The sequence below is a fragment of the Rhinoderma darwinii genome, chromosome 9, assembly GCF_050947455.1.
Source record: "Rhinoderma darwinii isolate aRhiDar2 chromosome 9, aRhiDar2.hap1, whole genome shotgun sequence".
In the NCBI taxonomy this organism is placed as follows: Eukaryota; Metazoa; Chordata; class Amphibia; order Anura; family Rhinodermatidae; genus Rhinoderma; species Rhinoderma darwinii.
Genome location: NC_134695.1, coordinates 11,003,902 through 11,017,427, shown reverse-complemented (window position 1 = coordinate 11,017,427; position 13,526 = coordinate 11,003,902). Strand labels below are relative to the sequence as shown.

Here is a 13,526-nt window from a genome sequence, read left to right as displayed (position 1 = left end):
GTTCCGTGGCTACTGCCCCTTCCCTTGCATGTTCCCTGTTTGTTTTCCTGTGCACTTAGACAGCGTAGGGACCGCCGCCCAGTTGTACCTCGTCGCCTAGGGCGGGTCGTTGCAAGTAGGCAGGGACAGGGCGGTGGGTAGATTAGGGCTCACTTTCCCTTCACCTCCTTCCTGCCATTACAATGTACCTATAATTTGGCTTACACGTGTTCCTGGGCACAACTGTTGGAGATAGCCTTAAGGTGGTATTGGGGCACTTATTAGGATCAGGTGAGGGTCCACCACCCAGTGGAGCAGCCATTTAACTGGGGGGGGGGGTAGCACTAGCAGGAGGTTGCCTCAGGCCTCAATCAGACGAGCATATTTAACATCCGTGTGTTGGCCGTATTTACAAGATCCATAATACATTGTGTAAAACCGGCATACAAACGCAGAGTTTCCCCACGTTCTTGTGAATCTGGCCTAATGCAAATTTTACCTTATAACCTTCAGGATCATTTAGGATAATAGGATTTTCATGCCTCATACATTAGGGTTCAGGTACCTTCATTTAGGCTATTGAACAGTATATATTTATGAAGTACATTGTATTTATGTCTGGTTTTGTGTTTTACATATAAACATCAATATAATTCTATTATTTTACTGCATTGCAGACCCCATGTCAACATTACTCTCAATGCTAGCAGGTACGGTACCCAGCTTTAACTAACGAAGTTGTTTTCCATTTTTCTCTTTCTGTCTGATCCTTTTCACTGCATGTTTCTAATCTCAGAGTTACATCTATAATATCTATATTTTTGCATAAACTTATTTTTATTGAATTTTTAACAATACCAAGAGTCATACATATAGTAAAAGGCACATGGGCGATTAGATCACAAAACAATAGGTAGGTTCATATGAAAAGTAGGCCTCCTCAATTTGAGAAGAAAAAAAGACAAGAGCATGAAAAGTGATGGTGAAAAGGCAAAGAAAGAAGAGGAAAAAAAGTTGGGGCTGGGGAGCAAGGGCCAGGAAGACAAAGGAACTGCGACCTGGTCATATGGTCAGTATGGTCCTAGGGGTCATATGGTCATATGGTCTAGGGGGCGCATTGTAAGTATCAAAGGCATCTAAAAAATCAGCAGTTGCTTTATAATTTATCCACCATTGCCAGTTATGTTAAAAGCTATGAACATTGTCTCTGTCACCTGCCGTGATGTTCTCAATGCTCAAAGTTTACTAACTGGAATTGTGCACCTGTTACTCCCGTATGTTTATTCCATATAGGAGAAAATAGTGACAACTTTAGGCCACAATATCTGTAAAGTGAATGTCAGAGCCAAAACTGAAAATGTAGATCTTGCACAAAGATGGGATGAGGAGCTCCTACTTCCCCCAATTCATACTTATCTGGGGAAATGTAATGCCGAGCTCTCCTGACCTCATCCTCCAGATCATGACCATCTCAGCTCCTGCATTGATACATATTATAAACTGCATACACACCTGTATAAATATAATTTATTTATAAAGATAATGTGATGGTTTATATTGCCTATCCACTAATAAATTATAGGAAGAAGCATAGAGATCATGGTATTGCATGACCCCTGGTAAAAAAAAAAAAGATTTGGGATATGAGGTCAGCCCACCTGATGGATAGATTGAAAGTTCTGTATAAGCCACACACCTTTATGCTGGATTTACACATACCGTTTTGTATGCAAATTTTGGTGCAATTTTTTATGCCAAAGCCATGTGTGAATCCATAAAGTAGAAAAAGTATAAAGGAAAGACTGATACTTTTCTGTTTTATATCCACTCATGTGTCCGGGTCAAAAAACTGCATCAAAATCTGAATGTGTGAATCCAGCCTTAGGACGTAAAAACTGCGCAGCGTATCCGACCTGGAACCTGTAGCACCTTCAATCCAAAAAGCCACACCACATTATAGTGCGTTTTTTTAACTGAATTTCCGCTCCGGAAAGCAGCGATGTAAAAAAAACAGTCATACTTACCCCCTCCCTTTTCTCTGCGCGTAGTCTTGCCTCCTAAGATGACATTGCAGGCCATGTGACGCTGCATCCTGTGATTTTTTTTCCCTGAGTTGCGATTTTAGCGCCATAATCGATGTGATTCCACTGCAAAAGTCCTAACACATGGATTTGTTTGCGGGTTTTGCATCCCCAGTGAATTCAATGGGGAAAACCTGCAACAGAAAAGCAACGAAAACACAGCATAAATTCACATGCTGCAGATTTAAATTGTGCATCGCAGGTCAATATATTAGCGTTTACGCTGTGTTTTTTACGCAGTGTGGGCATGAGATTTTCTTAATCTCATCTACTTTGCTGCTACTATAAATGCAGCAAAATTCCCGCAAGGAATTCCATTGCGGAAATTCCGCAGCAATTACACTACGTGGGAACCAGGCCTTAGGCCGTATTCAGACGAATGTAGAATACGTCCGTGTGTTAAAACAACGGCCATCACACGGACGCATGCATTACAATGGGGCCGTTCACACGGCCGTTGTTTCAACGGACTGTGTGAAGGGTCAATTGAGAAATAGAACATATCCTATTTTCTTCCGTTTTCATGGATCCCTCCATAGACTCAAGTCTATGGGGATCCGTGAAAACGTGACCCACATATGGGCAACTCGGGCATAAATAACTGTAGTTTTTCACGTCCGAGTTTCTCCACGTTCGTCTGAATAAGGCCTTAGGCTTTTGATGCAGTTTTGAGCCAAACCAAGAATACAAAAGGTAGGACAGGTATAAATAAATTACTGATGTATCTCCTTTCTTTTGTGTCCACTCCCGTGCTTGGCTAAAAAAAATCAACCAAATACTGAATCAAACCAGTGGGTCTGATCCTGGCCTAAAATGGTTTTCCTACCTGTAACATTTATCACTGTGTCTGTTTTAATATCTACCACTGGCTTGTATGGAGCATGCTGTCCTGATTATAGAGAATTAGAGGGCTTAGGACCCCTAAGCTTGTGATCCATGGGGCACCCAACGATTTAACCTTATCACCTATCCTTTGGATAGGTAATAATTGTTACAATGGAAACCCCACTTTAACAAAGAATATACCGTAGCCTGGATAAAGCAGAAGACAGTAGGACTAATCTAGCTCAGTTGATTTCATGTTCCCTCACCTCAGTTGAACTCACATGCCTTGACTTTTCTTATTTCCCTTAGCTGAGTTTTATTTGCTGATGTCAGAAAAAGATTCATAGATGAACTATGTAACTTTATTGTGCCCTGTGCTAAATCAAGCTCCGACTGTAGCTGAATAACAGCTGGTGAGTCACCATCTGACTGCTATCAGTGCCACCTTACAGACAGTATGTGGCATTAATTCACTGTGCCCGATCTTCTTTCATTAGTTTAGTATGGTTTTCGTTTTTCATACCAAAGCACAAAATGTGAGCTGCTACTAGACCTTTCCTTGACTCATAAAGCGTTACATAGATCATATTGTCTTCATACATCTACTATTGTAACTCTGCTTGGTTTTATCTTTCACAGGCTCTTCTCTACTTCAGGTGACAAAAAGGCAAAAAAAAGGAGGCGGAAAGGGAAAAAGGGGAAAGGAGCTTCTAAAAATGCCAGGTTTGTAGTGGGAAGGAGGGTGAGTGACATGTTAGAGTGCGGTAGCAGTCGCTGGGTCATGGGAAGGTCTGCTGGGATGTCAAAGGGCAGGGATCAAAGGGAAAGATTCTGAAAAAAAGGGATCATGTTAGTTTGCTTTTGTGAATAGTAACACCGGAAATGAACTAACACTGAACTCTCATACATGTCTAGTGGCAGTATGCATAGTCATCAGTTGTCTAGTGTCTCAAGGGACCGTTAGAGTTTATTATTTTTTATCCTTGAAAACGGACGTGTTTTTTGTTTGAGTTTTAAAATGCTTCAGTCTTTTCTCTCAATTCATGTCTGATAGACTTTTGTAATATTCGTAGAGTAGAAGGGTCACAAATCAAACACACGATAACTGATACACAATTCAATAAGGCACGACATAACAATATAAGTAGGAACATGTAAATCTCTTATTTTTATTTATACATTGTGCACCTATGCAGCCACATACACCTTACGCCACACCCCTTTGCACCTATAGTATCACTTTACCCAACATATACTTGTCTATACCCCTACCTTAGCCTACTTGTATTCTATACATCTTCATAGCCATGTACATTTTACACCAGGATTAAACACGTTTTTGCCCAAGTTCCAGATTGTCAAATTGTACTGCCTGAAGGGGCTTTTAAAACCTAACTTGCTTAAAAAAAGAATTTGTACAGTTTGATACAGCAATGTCACATCTACCGAAAGTGTCCTCCTGCAAAGTGAAATGCAAAATTGTAGATGGGACAATCAAAAATAAAAATAAAAACCTGCAGGCTCTATCGCTGCTGTGACAACACCACAGGCTGCGAATGCTGCAGCAAAAATACTGCCAGCTGGGCTGCACACAAGGGACGTCTCCTTGTAACCCTTGCCTAAACGCTACAGGTGCTGCCCTATCATGCCTATGTCTTCTTCACCCCAGACTCTCCTCTATTAACAAAGTTAAGTTGCATTTGGCTTAATTCCACTTCTATCAACAGCTCCATCAGAACTATTCATGAGGGGATCAATGATACAAAACAACACATACAACATAGAAAGTTGGTTCAAGTGTCAGGTGGGCATTTGCAAAGGGACACACCATCCAACCAATAGCAACATGGAAATACTCAGCCTCTTAATAACAGACTTTAAAGGTGCAGACACCCTGATGCAGAAATCTTATATGGATAAAGAATATTACAAGAGTTGCTGATACCATTCACATATGTATGTACATTTCTATGGGGGTTTAGGGTCAAAACTAGAGATATTTGACCGGTCTGAGGTGATAGATCCCTAGCCAGTGTACTGGCGAGGCGTTGCTAGGCAATGTGTGTAATCACTGGGAGCCAGTCTCCATGTGAGACGGCTCCCGGGGTTATGTTTCTTATCTTGAGAACACTCCTTTTCGCTCTGGCATTGCTTTATTCTAACTTGGGCAATGCTTTTCGTGACAGAAGGGGTGCTCTATACTGATCTTGTCTCTGGATCCATTACGCTGTGTAATCTTGGCCGGTATTGTAGGAGCCGCGTTTAGCTTCCCCTGGTTACCATGGACGTTTTGACGTCCAGGCACTCTCATTGGTCGCCAGTATCGAGGCTCGCCGCCTCCGGCACGTCACATTTGTCGTGTCTAATTCAGATTGGCGGCTGGCCTCGGTGACGATATTAGAGAGGCGGGCTCTCAACCTTAAAGGCCTGTAGTTTTTCCGGCGCGTGTGCGGCCAGTACATCAGAGTCGTACACGCGTCTGGAGGCTAAAATCAGCACATGAACAGTGCTATCCAGTGTTCTGTTTTTAAAATTAAATAATCAATGTTTCTATGAATCCCTGATGATGTATCACGCTGGTGGTGATACTGAAACGCATAGGATCAATTGAAGTTGTTGGCAAGTGTGTAGCGAATATTTATATAACTAGTAGGGAGAGGTGGTTTTTGGGTGTTAGATACATACCATCACCCTGGACACTTTCCCTTTCGCCTATCACCTGCTTGTGCCTGGTTTCTGGATATAGTGGCCGGTTGAGCCATACTTTTAATAATAACCAATAATAAACTTTATTTTAATCGTTCTTTCAGGCGGTAAATCTGTACCTATGGTTGACTTTTAAAAGAAAAAAAAAGCATACAGATTTTACATTCCTCGGCCCAACTATGTCCCACAATACCAAAGAAACGTCTATCAGGACTATCAGTGTTGTTAGGCCCTTCTTGGTCTTGTAGCCTCTTTTGTCAATATCAGGTCCTCTATTTCTTTTGTTACATAGTTAGTACGGCTGAAAAAAGACACATGTCCATCAAGTTCAACCAAGGGATGGGAAAAGGGAAGGGAAAAATTTCTACACATAGGAGCTAATACTTTTTTGTTCTAGGTAATTATCTAACCCTTTTTTAAAGCCATCTACTGTCCCTGCTGTGACCAGCTCCTGCGGTAGGCTATTCCATAGATTCACAGTTCTTACAGTAAAGAAGGCTTGTCGCCTCTGCAGGTTGAACCTTTTTGTCTCCAGACGGAGGGAGTGCCCCTTGTTTTTTGAGGGGGTTTTACATGGAACAGGATTTCACCATATTTTTTGTATGTGCCATTAATATATTTAAATAAATTAATCATGTCCCCCCTTAGTCGTCTTTTTTTAAGGCTAAATAGGTTTAATTCTTTTAATCTTTCCTCATAACTTAGATTCTCCATGCCCCTAATTAGCTTCGTTGCTCTTCTTTGTATTTTTTCCAACTCCAGGGCATCCTTTCTATGAACTGGAGCCCAGAACTGAACTGCATATTCTAGATGAGGCCTCACTAATGCTTTGTAAAGTGGCAATATTACATCCCTGTCCCGCGAGTCCATGCCTCTTTTAATACACGACAATATCCTGCTGGCCTTTGAAGCAACTGATTGACACTGCATGCTGTTATTTAGTTTATGATTTACAAGTACACCCAGATCCTTCTCAACAAGTGAATCCGCAAAGTGTAGCTCCCCCTAGGACATATGATGCATGCAGGTTGTTGGTACCCAGATGCATAACTTTACATTTATCTACATTAAACTTCATATGCCAACTGGATGCCCAAACACTTAGTTTGTTTAAATCTGCTTGCAATTCATGAACATCTTCCATAGACTGAACTATATTACATAGCTTGGTGTCATCTGCAAAAATAGAAATAGTGCTATTAATCCCATCCTCTATATCATTAATAAATAAGTTGAATAATAGTGGTCCCAGCACTGAACCCTGGGGTACACCACTTATTACCGGGGACCATTCAGAGTAGGAATCATTGACCACAACTCTCTGGATACGGTCCTTGAGCCAATTCTCAATCCAATTACAAACTATATTTTCTAAACCTATAGTCCTTAATTTACCCATTAGGCGTCTATGGGGCAAAGTGTCAAATGCCTTTGCAAAGTCCAAAAACACTATATCCACAGCGGCCCCTCTGTCTAGGCTTCAGCTCACCTCTTCATAAAAACAGATTAGGTTAGTTTGACAACTTCTGTCCTTAGTAAAACCGTGCTGGCTGTCACTTATAATACAATTTTTTTGTCACATAATCCTGTATATAATCCCTCAATAGCCCCTCAAACATTTTCCCCACGATGGATGTTAAGCTTACTGGTCTATAATTACCCGGGGAAGACCTAGAGCCCTTTTTGAAAATAGGCACCCTTGGCACTATTCCAGTCACTAGAGATTCTCTGAATATTATGAAAAGGGGGACAGAAATAACTGAACTAAGCTCTTTAAGAATTCTAGGGTGTAACCCATCTGGTCCCGGGGCCTTGTGCACATTTATTTTATTTTATTTAGCTTGGACCATATCTACATTCATCCAATTGAGTATATCAACTGATATATTAACAGCACTGGCACCGGCTACATCAGCTGCTCTTTCTTCAGTTGTATATACAGAGCTAAAGAACCCATTTAGTAAGTCTGCCTTCTCTTGATCCCCTGTGACCAACTCCCCATTACCACTATCTAGGGGTTCTACATGTTCAGACCTTGGCTTTTTAGCATTTATATACTTGTAGAATTTTTGGGGATTTGTTTTACTATCCTTGGCCACCTGCCTTTCATTTTGTATTTTTGCTAATTTTATTACATTTTTACAGATTTTATTAAGCCTCTGTGGAGGCTCGATCCTCCAATTCAATTTCTATTGGCCACTCACATTAATGAAGTTACAGCTGAGACTGATTTACCGTGCATATAGCCTTGAGAATTCCGCGGCGCGCCGTCACTAGCCCCGATACCCCTGAAGACGCTTTAAGTATTGCAGTGTATTATGCCTGTCCGTTTAAAATGGACAGGCATCTGCTAGGTCATGCCTGCGGCATGATCTAGCAGGCAGTCGCTCCAGGCAGACCTGGGGGCCTTTATTAGGCCCCCGGCTGCCATCGCAGACACAGACACTCGGCGATCTTATTGCCGGGTGTCGGTGGGAGAGAGAGCGAGCTCCCTCCCTCTCTCCAAAACCACTCAGATGCGGTGCTCACTATTGAGCACCGCATCTGAGGGGTTAAACGGGTGAGATCGATACTTATATCGATCTCACCCGGCAGAGCAGGAACGCCCCCAGCCCTCAGCTGCCTCTGTTTACTTATTCCGATGCCGCAACGTAAAAAGTCTATAGCATCGGAATAAGGCCCGTTAGTGACCGACGTAAAAAGACTATGGGCCGGTCACTAACAGGTTAAAGGATCTGTTTCAACTGCTTATTGAAGCAAGGACACAGAATCTGATCACCAGTGATGAATTTAAACAGATGTACAATCCTTGTCCTACTTTGGCGACTTTCTATGCCCTACCAAAAATTCACAAGGCCTCCCGCCCCATCCCGGGCAGGCCTATTGTGTCAGGTAATGACAGCCTTACCCAGGGAATAAGTACATATATCAATGAGATCCTCTCTCCTTTTGTCACCTCATTGCCGTCATTTCTTAAAGATACCAAGGACACCATCAACAGGATCCAGGAGATTCACGTCACTCCATCCACATTTATTGCTAGTATCGATGATGAGTCATTGTATAACAATATCCAGCACGAATTTGGCCTCACTGCAGTTGCCCATTTTCTTATCACTAAGGGCATTCAATTTCATGCACATAATAAATTTCTATTGTCATTACTTCGTTTTTTGTTGACACATAACTACTTTCTGTTTGATCATAAATTCTATCAACAGATAAAAGGTACAGCCATGGGCACAATTTGTGCACCGACCTATGCAAATTTATTTTTGGGGTGGTGGGAAGATACTGTAGTATTCACCGAGGAACTGTCCTCCTACACCTGCCACATCCTATTCTGGGGGAGGTTTATCGATGATATTCTCCTCCTCTGGGATGGCGATTTGACTCTATTTGATAAATTCACGATCACACTTAATAATAACAAGGTGGGCATGAAGTTCACACATGTTATTCACAAAAAGGAGATTATCTTCCTGGACCTCAAAATCTCTCTGGATCCTGCTGGTGGTGTACATACGGACATCTCACGGAAACCAACATCGACCAACAGTCTATTGCTCTGGGAAAGCTACCACCCCCCGGCCCTCAAGAAGGGTATTCCCATTGGGCAATACCTTCGAGCCAAAAGGAACTGCTCCGACGAGCGGTCCTTTGAATTGGAATGGGATGGATTATTTTCCAAATTCTGTGCACGTGGGTACCCTAAGAAGTGCTACAGATAGGAAGGAACTTCTGTATGAACGAACATCAGCAGATACCCAACAACTTCGAAATACCATTAAACCTACGGTATCGACCAACATCAGGTGTATTGGCATTTTCGATGCGGGCTCTCGTCAGGTACGGGAGATCCTGCAGCGACACTGGCCAATCCTTTTGGCTGATCCTGACCTTCGAGACGTAGTCTGTCATACTCCCAGCATTACCTATCGCAGAGGTAAGAACCTGCGCGATTATTTGGTACACAGCCATCACTCTGGACCTATTGTGACATCTAAATGCTGTCTTAAGTCGTCAATTGTAGGTTGTCAACCTTGTGGCCGCTGTTCGTTTTGTTATCTGATGTCTACAGTTAAACAATTTATCAACCCACTTGATGGTAGATCATATCAAATTAGACAGTTCATCAACTGCCAAAGTAAAGGTGTAGTCTATGTCGCCAAATGTCCGTGTCCTAAGTTCTACGTGGGAAAAACAGTTCAGACATATTCGGTTTATGCATGGGGGCGATGTTCGCTCTCTACAATTCTGGGGTATCACCCAGATCAAATTGGGCCCTAGAGCTGGCAATTTAGACCGCAGGCTGCTACAAGAGGAGGCCCGCTGGATCCATCAGCTGGGCACCCTCAGTCCAGGTGGCCTAAATGAGGGGTTTACCTTTGCGGCTTTTCTTTGATCCTTTGGAAAACTAGTTCTCCGTACCTATTGTGGCTTTTGTTATTGAACTACTATAAATATGGCACTAATCGAGTATGATCACCTAGTGGTGGTTAGCCATTATGAATGTGTTCTCCCTTTGGTGACACGCTGATAATTATTATCTGAATGATCTTTAATATTGCCACAATGGCAGTTATTGGTACCTCTTTTTCATCATTCTTACTTTTTCACCCAAAAATTTTTGGTTTAATGACACATACACTAACAATTTTTGACGGCAGCGCCATGTTTTCTTTTTCTTTTTATTCTCAGTATGTCATTCTCGACATGAGTGTGGTAATTTTATTACAGATGCGATATGTATTGCGATCTCGATATGCGGCTCGCATTTGGAATTAGACACCATTACTAAAATGGATAGTCATACTTATATGCATCATAGCCCTTGGAGTTCGTTCTGTCTCCTTCGGTATTTACATACCGATTTTCACGCATGCGCTCCAGCGGGAATCCCTTCCTGACTGTGAGATTCTGTCTCTTCTAAGTGGACCACTGCGCACGCGCTATTATACCATTGATTATGAGATTCTATCTCCTCCAAGTGGACCACTGGGAATGCGCCACTATACTATGGCCTATTGATCCTCATATGCCGAGCTTGCTATTCGTCCTTTCGCTTGTCCATTACTGCTGTGGAGGCTCGATCCTCCAATTCAATTTCTATTCCCCCCCCCACACATTAATGAAGTTACAGGTGAGACTGATTTACCGTGCATATAGCCTTGAGAATTCCGCGGCGCGCCGTCACTAGCCCCGATACCCCTGAAGGCGCTGCATCTGCAGTGAAACATGTGGGAGGGGCTTCTTTGAATTTAAAAAATTGTTACTGCTGATCCCTGATACTGTCTCTGACTCTGGTCTCAGTGTAGCGTGCTGGAGCCGCTGACACTTTGTATCTCGTTACAAGCACACATTGCACTATGCTGGTTTATATCAGCAGTGAACATGAATTTTTAACTTCTATGTAGTGTGTCCTTTGCTAAGATAGCACAATAAAAATGTTGTAATTTTACCTTGCTAGTAGTTGTTAAAAAGGGCCTTTTGCCGGCAGGCATCCATTTCTATTGATCGTAAATTTGCCCGCCAACTATTTGGGTCTCATTTCCATTGTTGTTAGTCTCCAAAATGGGGTCACTTTTGGGGGGTTTCCACTGTATTGGTCGCTCCAAGGTGTTGCAAATGCGACATGGCTCTGAAAACCAATCCAGCAAAATCTGCGCTCCAAAATCCTAATGGCGCTTCTTCCCTTCTGAGCTCTGCCGTGAGTCCAAACAGCAGTTTAGTACCACATATGGGGTATTGTCATAAATTGGGAGAAGTAGCTTTACAAGTTTTGAGGTGCTATTTATTCTTTATTCCTTGCCAATATTAATTTTTTTATATATTTTTTCAGAAAAAAAGTAGATTTTCACTTTCACAGACAAACTCCAATAAATATAGCAAAAGACCTGTGGGGTCAAGATGCTAACTATACCCCTAGATAGATTCCTTGAGGTGCATAGTTTCCAAAACCGTGTCACTTTTGGTGGATTTCCACTGTTTTGGCACCGCAAGACCTCTTCAAACCTGACATGGTGCCTAAAATATATTCTAAAAAAAGGAGGCCCCAAAATTCACTAGGTGCTCCTTTGCTTCTGGGGCCTGTATTTCAGTCCATTACCACACTAGAGCCACATGTGGGAAGTTTCTAAAAACTGCAGAATCGGGGCAATAAATATTGAGTTGCATTTCTCTAGTAAAACCTTCCATGTTACAGAAAAAAATGTATTACAAATGAATTTCAGCAAAAAAAATAACATTTTTAAATTTCCCCTCTACTTTTCTTTAATTCCTGTGAAACGCCTAAAGGGTTAAGAAATTTTCTGAATGCTGTTTTGAATACATTGAGGGGTGCAGTTTTAAAAATGGTGTGATTTATGGGGTCTATCTAGTACATCAGGCCCTCAAAGCCACGTCAGAACTGAACTGGTCCTGTAAAAATCGCCTTTTGAAATTTTATTGAAAATGTGAGAAATTGCTGCTAAAGTTCTAAGCCTTGTATTGTCCTAGAAAGATAAAATAATGTTAAAAAAACTATGTAAATATAAAGTAGACATATGGAATATGTGAAATAGCAACTATTTTGTGTGGTATTACTATTTGTTTTACAAGCATATACATTTAAAATGAGAAAAATCATAATTTTTGCAAATTTTCTTTACATTTTGATGTTTTTCACAAATAAGCAATGAATTTATTGATCAAATTTTTCCACTAACATAAAGTACAATATGTCACGAGAAAATAATCTCAGAATCGCTTGAATAAGCAAAAGCATTCCAGAGTTATTACCACATAAAATGACACATGTCAGATTTGAATAAATGGGGCTAGTCCTGAAGGCCAAAATGAGCTCGGTCCTGAAAGGGTTAAGGGGAAACATTTGTGGCCCATTATTGTATCATAATGAGTAGGTAGACAGTATATAATCTCATAAACTCTCCAATACACATCTGTATTTTCTTGTTGCATCACAGATGCTGGGTTTATTACACCACTTTAGATTTACAGCATCCTTCACACAGAGTTTTTTGCAGGCGGAAAATCTGCCTCAAAATTCCGCCATTGAGCGCTGCAAAATATGCTTTCTCTGCCTCCCATTGATGTCAATGGGAGGTCAGAGACGTAAATGCCCGAAGATAGGGCATGTCACTTCTCTTTCCCGCAAGACGGTTTTTCCGCTTGCAGGAAAAAAATGCCTCCGTCTCCCATTGAAATCAATGGGAGGCATTTTCGGCCGTTTTTTAACGCGTTTTCCGACGTGGTTTCCGCGTAAAAAAACTCTGTGTGAACTGGCCCTTATCCCCTTCCTGACATTTGTCATAAGTATACGACATTACTAAGGAAAGAGCAAAAGACACGGCGCCAAGTAGCGTGATCAATAGTTTAGGGAGCAAAAACGGTACATAAATGCTCACCTGTTCAGTGGCAAATTACCGGCATGTAATTTGTATCGATAAGCTGCTGCCAATCCCAGACGCAATCCCCGTGGAGATGCCAATGTAATATTGTAGTGAGAGAAAAAAACGGGATAAAACGGCGCTGCTTATAAAAGGGTACGGTTTATTGGAAGGAATGCTACGCGTTTCGGAGCCGGACCGGCGTCTTCATCAGGCATGTCGCAGGGTTAAAATACACAAGTATATATACCCAATAGTATAGGTAAAACAAAAACTGATTGGACCAGTTCAGACCAGCCTCCTGATCAAAAACCGCCAAAACCAGCAGGTCAAAGTTCAGACATTGAAACAATTATATAAAACCAAAGTAAAAACAAAGTACTACATCATGTGACAGGGAAATAACAATATATGACAAAGTGGTTAAAATAGTTAAAATAGGTATATCAAACATAAGACAGATATATGTAAGACCCTGTCTCGAAATGCCGAACTACATAGAGGATAATATCATATTAATACAAAACAGGGTGAACTGTACATGAAA

At 41.5% G+C, this 13,526-nt stretch overlaps 1 protein-coding gene across 1 annotated transcript in view; it reads left to right on the top strand.

Annotated features, from left to right (window-relative positions):
* Positions 1-13,526, top strand: part of LOC142660595 (vascular endothelial growth factor A-like) — a 58,852-nt gene that overhangs the window by 27,387 nt on the left and 17,939 nt on the right. The window contains exons 6-7 of the mRNA XM_075837257.1: positions 657-689; positions 3,525-3,608. Coding sequence (XP_075693372.1) covers positions 657-689; positions 3,525-3,608 — 117 coding nt within the window. The remainder of the gene's footprint in view (positions 1-656; positions 690-3,524; positions 3,609-13,526) is intronic.